Below are 10,457 nucleotides of genomic sequence, written 5' to 3' on the forward strand. Positions count from 1 at the left end.
TGATGAAATTTTGTTAACCTGCACCGCAGTTTAAACTTGGTCAATTCTGACAGCTGACTTTGCCCACACTGTGACATAAGCGGTGCAATATCTCATCGACAGGTCCAACATCTCGCTCCTATAGTCAAGCAGCGATTTATCTGACCGCTCAGAAAAACAGTAGAAAAATTCTATATTTTCTATTTTATTTTTCAAACACAATTCATTTCATACAAAACATTCATGATCTTTGTGACAGAATTGTGTAGATTTACATACATAAAAGAGATAGAGAGAAAAAAATCACATAAAGGTTGGTTTCACCTGTTCAACTGAGTGTCAAATTGTTCTTTTTCACCATTTTTACACGATATGTATTTTCTGCATACTTTAGGTTCTACATTTTAGTACAGTTTCTTTACAACAATTTTTCAAAAGTATGACAAAAAATAATAAACTATCGGAAAAATATTGACAAGCAAAAAAAAAGTGCGTTGGTGTATATTATATATAGATATAGTGAAAATGAATTATTATTTCTCTGAAAATCTTCTTTTCTGTTCCTGGGTATTGAATAAATTAACAAAGTACATAATTATGTTGAATAAGGCTGCCTCTTCCAAAATTGTGTTAAGGTAGGGCTCTATTGATTACATAGTGATAATGCATAAATTCCTTAAATTTTTTTTTTCTACACTTGGGTAATAAACCAATAAACTATGTAAAATCTTGTACAGCCCCCCCCCCCCCCTGTTCAAACTATCGCAAGGTTATGAGTGACATGGTGGCGCTACAAAAGTTTTTGACGACGACTCAATGACATGACGTCATAATACATTTGCTTTGCAACAAGAGGAGAAGGTAAGTGTTCATAACTAATTCAATTTCTACTGATTTACTCTTTTCAAAATCGTATTTTAAAGACGAACAAATGCTGGCGAATTGATGCAATTGAGCGCTAAATGAGACAATTTAAAAAAATAAATTCCTTGAAAATTATGTTTCTATATTAATTTATGTAGGCCTATAATGCTAATATATTTATCGTGACGTCATAATAATGTGACGTCTCAGAGGTCTTTGACGATGAACTAATGACATCACAATAGCATTGGCTTTGCAACCAAAACAAAAGAAAGGTGTACAGTGTGAGTATTACAAATTTGAAGTATGCAGTAAATTTACGAACTGGATTGCCTATGGTCACTGGTGTATACTTTTTTGTGGGGTGGGGTCGGTAAAGGAGGTACCAAACCCCAAATGCTTAAAAATACTTCATCTTTAAATCTGCGTCGACTGGATATACAAACATATTTATCCATAAAATAATTCTGCAAAAGGGTGAGGGGGGTTATCAAAAAGATTAATATACAGCGTTTAAACATACAAGAAAAAAATGCAGAGATTCTCATCAATGTGTATTAAAAATCTTTTCATGTCCGTATTATATTATATATAATGGTGTTTATTATGGATAGAACAATATATACTTAAGAATTATCATTTTCCTTGCAGATTTCAGAATGGCGTTTAAAATTGATTTCGAGGAAGTGCTAGATTTTGGAGAGGAGGCGGTGAAGAGTGTGGTAAGATTCTATGTTGAATTAACATTGACATTACCCCCCGCCCCTCCCCGACTTTATGTACTTTATATGTGTAATATCATAGTTATTTTTTTTCAGGACGAAAAGATGAACATATTAAAATTTACATACAACTGGGCTGATATAGTGGAGGAAGAAGAAAAATTAAAGCAAGAGGTATTTTGATTTGATGCACAGTAATCTCAACATATTTTGAAATACCTTAATAAACATGATTGCATAATATTGCAAAGTAAAGTGTTGATTACGTTGATAGTTCTAAATCAAAAAAGAAAGAAAACTTATTGTCACTACAATTTTTAATGTTGTGTTTTCACTGGGATGCTAAAAAAATTTATTTGTTTGCAGACAAAGATCGAGGGAAAAAAACGGGACCCGCAAAAAATATTGAGGAGAAACCACGAGAAAAGAATGGTAAGATTTATTTAATTTTTTTATTTTTATTTTTTTTTTTTATATTTTTTTTGGTCAGTGTAAAATACTCTCCTGTTTCATTACTTAAACCATTTAACAAAATATGTTGATGTTCATTGCAGAAGGAAATTGAAGACAAAAGGCGACACAGGCTGTTGTTGAGCCAGGTTCATGGGGAATTGTTGGTAAGCATATAGAATATTTTATAAATGTGATCAGTACGTGATAAACACATATACATTTTAAAAACAACCCGCTGTTTCATTAAAATTATGTACCATTTGTTTTAATTATTACAGAAAATCTTCAATGCTAAACAGAGAAAGCGAGATCACCAAAAAATATTAAAGCTCAACCATGGGATACGTATGGTAAGAAATAAGACCCAAACATACATATACAAAGTGTACAAAAAAGAAAAGCAGAGAATTAGAGATTATTAAATATCTAACGTAAAGCCGTTTTGCTTTTTTTTTTATTGCAGAAGAAGATTGCGACAAAAAGAAAGACGAATGAACTTATCATGACATCATATAAACGATTACTGGTAAGAAACCAACGGATCTCTCAAAAATAGTAGATTTATACAAGATGCTATAGTTTTCAGAAAATAAAAGGAAACAATTTAACATGTGTTTTTTTCTTTGTAGGAAAGATTCGAGGCTAAGAAAAAGCATGCAGAATTACTGAAGACTGTCCACAATGAGCTATTGGTAAGTACATACTTAAGTTTTACTGTTGACATTGCTATAGCTGATAAAGACAGTTTGTTTTATTTAGCTTTTATTCTTGATTGTAAACTTCTTTATAACTTATAATTATGTAGACTAAAAAAATCTTACCTTTTAGGCATCCAGACTTGTAGTTTTTATGTTCATTTAACTATAGTATTCAAACTGTATAACTTCTCTATTTAGAGTGTGATGAAAAAAGAACAAAACAAAGATACAACTGGAGAGAAAACACTGCTAACTAGACTCAAGGTACTACATGTATTTAAGATACAGAAAATATAATTTAACAATATATTAATGTATATTTTCTCTGATATAACCTACATTTATTTATTGTTTTTATTTAAAAAAGAAAATATTACATTGCAGGAACTGGCAGACAAAGCAAAAGAAATGGTCAAAAGGATGTGTTTTCAGTGGTTTTGAAAAAAAAAGTGTCGGACAAATTTTACTTCATTCACATATTAATTTTTGGATTAAACGTAGTTAACCTTTAATCGAGTTTTCTTTTTTATCAATTAAACATATGCAGTTATCTACAAAATTAAAAGTATGTGATCGCAGCTTAGATAGATAGCTGCAGATCTGTAGCTATCCGAAAAATATATATTCTTAGACCGGATATCCGGTCTATCAATATATATTTTTTGGATAGCTACAGATCTGCAGCTACTTAGATAAAGTGAACGAGGCGTGTTTGTAAAAGAGCAACAAAGTTCGAAAAAGCTATTATTAGCATATAGGTCAACGTCACAAGGTCATTGATGTCCTTTGAAAGAACTTAAGGTTTCGTCAAAGGTCAACATGTCCAAAAAATTATTTTTACAATAGCCCCAAATCTATGTAAAGTATAAAGTCAAAACTTTTACAGTTTATAAATTTTTTATTGATTAACAAATAGAAAGTATCACTTGATAAAAAAAAATACTTGGAATAATATTAATTGAGAAAAATTCTTCTTAAAAATGCATATATTTTCAAAACATACACCTCATTAATTCTGTGCTTTTAGTGAAAACCATCATTGCAGAGACAAAATATGTTTACCAATGAAGGGCAAGTTTGACTTGGATAGCCTCTGGAAAGTTGTTTTCCCTGTTTATTTTGTCCAAGTATTAAGACTTGAAAGTGAAAGTACACTACAAATGGCGGATTCTATAGGGGTCTTTTCTTTATACATGTCATGCTTTCAATAACAGCCTTTCAGAGACCATTCACGTCCAACTTGCCCTTCAATGATAAACATATTTTATTTCTGCAATGTTGGTTTTCACAAAAAGGACAGAATTAAGCAGGTGCATTTTTCTTTAAATATGCACATTTTCTGATACAATTTTTCTCAAAAAATATCTTTTTAAAAATATTTGTTATCAAGTGATACTTTCTATCTATTAATCAGTGATATATTTAAAAACTGTAAACGTTTTGACTTTATACCACACATAGTTTTGGAGCAATTGTAAAAATAATTTTTTTAGACATGTTGACCTTTGACGAAACCTTAATTAGATGAGTAGGCATTGAACAGGTCGAGACCACTACCTTATATGGAAGCCAATTTTTAACACGTGACAATGTCTTCGTCACACCCGTTGTCCAATCAATCGACTGATTCCCAAAGCATGAAAGTCTACTTCGTGTTTATTATTCGATGGCGACACGTGGTTTTCGTCGGTTTGTTGCACAATATTTACCTCGTCACCGGAAAAACTGTAGAGCTTCTTTATCACTTTATAAGACCGAAATTGAAAGATTATATTCTAAAGACACTGCTCCATGCTCACATTTAATATTTGAGTTGTTTTAGATGAATAATAGTTGCTTCTTATACCTTAAAAACACTTTGAAGTTTGCATGTACATAAAACACTTTCTGATAATATTGTGGAGTAAAATAATAATTACACACTCTCTCCTTCAGTCTAAAACTAAGGACCTATATACTACCTGCTAAAACTATATGTTCACGTATATCATGTGGAGGAAAACTCCGTGTTTTATCGACACGATATAGCACCTACGTCTGTTTGAACAATGTTTATAGGCCGATGTTTTATAAGTTGATATAAGGCTTCATAGCGCAAATTTTGTAAATGAAAGATTATACATCATTTTAAAGAATCCGAGATTCCTCTGACTCTAACCCCCGCTTTTATATTGTGACTTGTGCGGGGCACAAGTCATAATATAAAAGCGGGGGTTAGATCTAGAGTCAGAGGAATCTCGGATTACATTTTAAATATTTCTTTCACAAATCTAAAAAAAAGAATTGGAAATAAGTTCCCAAGGAACAATTTAAGTTTCCTTTAATTTTCAACACAGCTGGGTACTAGTAGTAGCCCACAGTGCATTGCGGTTCATTCATCAATAGGTAAAGTACTAGTAAACAGATATGCAAATTTATGCTGACGTCAGAAATTCTAGTGGTCTCGACCAATCTCTCACCAGAGGGCGTTTTACGCTCATCGCTCCAACACCTCTGTTATCGTCTAAATTACAAGAATCTTGTAAAACGAAGATAAGTTATAAATATCCACCAACTTTGTATTTTTTCTTAAATGAAATTAGAAATATTAATCTGTAGCACTTCTTTTATTCTTTCAAAATTTATATATATATATTAAAACAGCTTCAATATATACGGCACTATTTTGTTCTGAATTTTTACACATATTTTCATTTTGAAACCAAGGAGACAAAGTCAGGAAATATTTACTACCAGAAAGCTTAAAACATGAAACATCATTGAGAAATCATACAAAACAATCAATTTCTGACCATTTTTGTCGACAAATATTTATTTGACAACCCGCACTACTTTTTAGACGACAACAACGGTGTAAGCGGAGCGCGCCCTCTGGTGAGAGATTGGGTCTCGACCTGTTGAAAGTATAGTCTCTTTCTCCAATATCTCAAAAGTTATTGCAAAATTTCAAGAAAAAAAGAGATAATTTTAACAAAGATGCATAGGTCATCAATGACAGTGTCATTGACCTTGGTGTCATTTGAAAGAACTTTTATAATTAGTTGAGTATGCGCACCAAATGTGAAGTTTCTATCTGTCATGGGTCAAAAGCTATAGAGAAGTTTAAGACGACAGCAGACAGACTTATTAACAGCTCATTCAGTAATACAGCTGTATAGAGGTTGGGGGTGGGGGAAATGAAAGGTGATGTGAATGTCCGGCTCCAGGCTCCAAGATTATAAACTGAAAATAAACTTTAGTAGAGATTTCAAATCAACGTAACTTTTAAAATAAATTTCAAAATGAATCAAAAGCTTTAATTTATGTTTGTATTAAAAATGTTAACAAAGTTGAAAGTGTTTAGGCAAGTTTGTTAAATAATGATTAAAAATATTCAAAGTGTAACTTAAGTCTATTCTTAGTTTATGTCCTCGGAGCCAGCCTACTAAATTGCAGCTTATAGTGATCATATCCTGGAAACTGTCTTCAAAATTACTAAACTTATGTAAAAAAAGATTCTTTAAAAATATTTACATGTTAATTATGCAACTTTGAATACTAGTAAGTGCATCAGTATAATTTTGTGAAATGCAGTTACATTTAACCAATTCTAATCTAATGGATATAAGACAGACAATACCAGTCTAAATATTCGACAAAGCTTCTCAACACTTGTGATCATATAGGCATTACCTCCCTTGTTTTGTACTAAAGATCAATATATAAATTAAATATATCTATTTTTGCATATACAAATGATGAAAAATTTAAACTAGAACTTTTAAATATTAAAATTATTCTTATATTGATTCCAAATAATAGTTCAAAACCAAAATGATTTGAAATAATCGATACATTGATACAAATACTTTTATAACTATTGAGAAAAAAATTGAAGGCACGATTACAGCAACATTAGTAATATATGCACATCTGGGCCCCTACATGCACATCTACAGGGGCCCATATTTCTGGCACATCCTCGCTTCAGTGGGGGTGGTATTACGTTTACAAATTAGCATGTGGTCCAATACTTCCGAGAATAATATTCCATAGGGTATTAACTGGATAGGATGACTGCAATATTCCATCCAGGAGATGTCACAAAAAAATTTCATTAATACTTTTTTCAGGAACACTAGTTTCTCTCTCTGCTGTCTTCTTCCATGAGTAGTATATTATGATTATGAAATCAAAAAAGTACTTATATAACATCTTGGTCCTTTATTATAATAAATAAATGTTTAAATTACTAGTATACTGATATCCATTACAAATGTGTCATATAACTAGTCTAGTGCCTGTCGAGTCCATCTTAAAATATAAGGACAGATCATGAAAGTACTAAGTACATCCCACAATTAGAATCATGTAATAAGGTAATATTATTGTTAAAATTCATCGAGATGTTGCATCTATCTTTTTAATTTCTCAGTGAAAGCGGCACTGTGACGCACAAAGGGGAAAATTGACAAATGTAGAATTTTTGCATGACCTCTGTAAATTTTGTTCAATTCCTAAAAGTATTCAGTTTCAGAAAATTACATGGTTCAGAACCTAAAATTGATATTTTTATGGGGAAAAATAAAAGTAACAAGAATAGATATGGGTTACCCCATATCCAAAGATATTCGACTGTTAGATTTAATATGTTTAACACTGTTTATAATGACGTTAATAAAAAAAAAACTGCACTGTCTAATTATGGAACTGTTGTAAATTTCGTGATTCCATAGCATTACGGTCACCCAGTCTCCTAACAAACAGTACACATAGGCCTACATGTGCAAGACCAATTTTAGCCTTGGTCTACACACGTGCAATGGAGCTGTCACACGCATCCAGCGAGCTCGGAGAAACATGTTTTGTTTTGCCGAGAAGTTACGGTGTCAGACAAAACTTTTCTTTTCTTAATTAGATCATATAAATACGAATTCTGATTAATAAAAATTATACAATCCCTGTTGAACTATATATAGTTTGTTCTAACATTTTCATCTGCAACAACTTGTGTTTAAAATGGCCGGGTTGGGAAAATCAGGTCCGGGTCGGAAAATTCTAAACTGAAAACCTTTTTTTGTTTTGAAAATAACTGAAATATATTAATGTATTTGTCGCAGAAATTACTTACATTATTCAAGTTCTATATATAATGGTATATGCTGAACTTCAACACGAACCCGAATCTCCAACCCAGTTCTCGTTTTGCCACACATACCCTACAGTTTACAAAGTGTACACACGAGCAGGCCAGGGATTGAAAATTCCGTCATTTAATAATACACATACAGAGAACAATCGGCAATCCTCGGCTGACTCCGCTTCGCTCCATTCAAACCTCGGATGTGATAGGTGGAGGAATACGCATCAGATCGCTACATTTCTCCGCCGGAAACTGCCTTGTCACTCATTTCATATTTCGCTCTGCCTAAAGTTCTTAGAAAAGGTTTCTTGATTTGTGCAATTCCTCGTACTAAATACAACCAAATGTAAGTATTCTTTGAAAGCAAGAACAGAGTGTTGGGCGTGCATCAAAGTAACTCGGATTTCAAAAGTATAATATTTGAATGAAATTCAAATAAGATCACATGACTGAATCAGCAAGATGGAAGATCACCTCTCACGTCCGAGGTTATGTGCGAGGTACGAGTCATCCGAGGAACTCCGATTGTACACAGAATGATTAATTTTTTCTTTAAGAACAAATTGTATGATAATTAACGGGCTATAAACATGTACTTAATACAATTGTTGATATAGTATTATCAATTCATCGGTGAAAAGATATGAATCGAAGAATGACCTAATTATTCTCTGTTATCAAACATGTAAAAAAAAAAGGCTGAGGAGGGAGCGAGCGTAGGAATATTGATATAATTATTTTGCATTTCGGGGGGAAAGTGACTTTCTAATGATATTTTGACGTTATTTTTGATTTCTTTAACGTATGACATACACAACTAAATACTCTTATCATGAACAATAATGTTGTATCTACTTATCATGATGGAATTATTTTGGTCGGACCAATATGTGTGAGCTGCCGCTGAATACAGTTATATAACTTGCAAAGATAGTATGCATTGATCGAATATATGAAAATAATTTCTGTCTGCCCCAGAACGAAAATATTGCAAAATACCCTGGTACCTCTTCCTCCCTATTGTACGCGTGCGCAGAAAAGTGTTGAATAAGTTTCCATAGTTACCATGGTCTCAGTTATCCACGAATGAATGCAAAAAGGCCAAAAAATTTGATTTAATATTTTTAAAAAAGTTTTTAGAACATATTTCTCACCTTTGCATGCTCCAGTTGAATGTTGTTTACAAGTTTGAGCTAAAAATAAGAGTTGCGTGACCTTGACATAACCGAAACAACGAAACGGTAGATACAACCTTTATTTTTCCGGCACTTATATTGTGCAGTCAATTCTTGCAGTTTAATTGTCATACATTCGCTAAATACTCATAATTTCAAAAGTCTTTCTCTGTATGCTACAGATATCTTAAAATTACGATAAGATTTTGACTCACTGTGCCGCTTGAAATGAATACAGCATGTGTCAATTCCCATAATAGGTTTCACGTTGGAATGAATTACAGGCTCATTTTTCATCTGTCATCATTTATAATGTAGAAAACATAATAACTAAGTAATTAATTTTATTAGCAACAAGAGTATACATAAACATATATGGCACCATTGGCTTCCATTTCACACTAGAGCATTCATGACATAAAAGATTAATTAACAATTTCAAAAACAAACAAACAAAACTAGCTAACCTGATTACTACATCTATGTACTCTATTGCAAGAAAATGAGACATTTGTTGAAAAAATGAAATAGAAACACCCGTTATAACACATTTACATAAGAAATCAAGAGATAAATATACCCTTATTCATCTCTTTAAAATAACAAATAATGAAAAAAAATGTCAGATATTAAAAAAAACTTATTGGAAAAAAATGCTAAGTATTATGCTTTAAAGGGAGGGGGGATCGGGGAAAGTCGAGGGAGGAGGTCCTCCAAATATTTGAATATACCTAATCTTTAAGGTATATAAACAAATTTATCTATTAATTAATTCTTCAAAAGGGTGAGAGGGTTAAATATAAAAATGATTAAGATACATTAGGATACATCTTTTATACATACAAGCCCCCCCCCCCCCCCCCCCCGAGATTCTCTATGATTATTAAAATTCTTTTCATGTTCAGTTTTTGTTACATATAATGGTGTTTATGATTAATATAACAATACATACTAATGAATTGTAATTTTTCATGTCAATTTCAGAATGGTGTTTAAAATTGATAAATTGATTACAACGAAGTGTTAGATTTCAGTTGGAGAGGAAGCGGTGAAGAGTGTGGTAAGATTCTTTGTTTAATCGATAATTATCCCCCCACCCATTATAATTTTATATACTTTTATATCTATACTATCATTGTTATTTCGTGTGTAATAAAATCGTGTAGCAATCTATGTGAGCGGATCAAAGGATCTGATTTTAATTTGAGGGAGAAAAATAGAGGGGGGGGGGGGGGAAATGAAATGTGGCTGTCCTGCTCCAGGTCTACTAAACTGCAGCTAAAAAGTATTGTGGTCATACCTTGAAAATTGTCTTCCGAATTGCTAAATATGTAAAATATATTCCTTAAAACATTTTCATGTATACAATTTTGAACACGGACTTGAGACAATCTTAGCAAAATATGAGAATAAATACAAGATTTTGCTAGACTAAGTGTTAATC

General features: G+C 32.0%; 1 protein-coding gene across 1 annotated transcript; it reads left to right on the top strand.

Annotated features, from left to right (window-relative positions):
* Positions 1–786: 786 nt before the first annotated feature.
* Positions 787–3,261, top strand: LOC134279477 (uncharacterized). Its single transcript, XM_062761888.1, has 10 exons — positions 787–840; positions 1,495–1,565; positions 1,662–1,739; positions 1,932–1,997; positions 2,120–2,182; positions 2,297–2,368; positions 2,482–2,544; positions 2,648–2,710; positions 2,915–2,980; positions 3,101–3,261. The coding sequence occupies exons 2-10, from the start codon at positions 1,503–1,505 to the stop codon at positions 3,155–3,157; spliced, it is 591 nt and encodes a 196-aa protein (XP_062617872.1). The 5' UTR covers positions 787–840; positions 1,495–1,502; the 3' UTR covers positions 3,158–3,261.
* The last annotated feature ends 7,196 nt before the right edge of the window (positions 3,262–10,457 follow it).

Source organism: Saccostrea cucullata, unplaced genomic scaffold (genome assembly GCF_032062105.1).
Source record: "Saccostrea cucullata isolate Sc308-1 unplaced genomic scaffold, CSIRO_AGI_Scuc_v1 ctg97, whole genome shotgun sequence".
Taxonomy (NCBI): domain Eukaryota; kingdom Metazoa; phylum Mollusca; class Bivalvia; order Ostreida; family Ostreidae; genus Saccostrea; species Saccostrea cuccullata.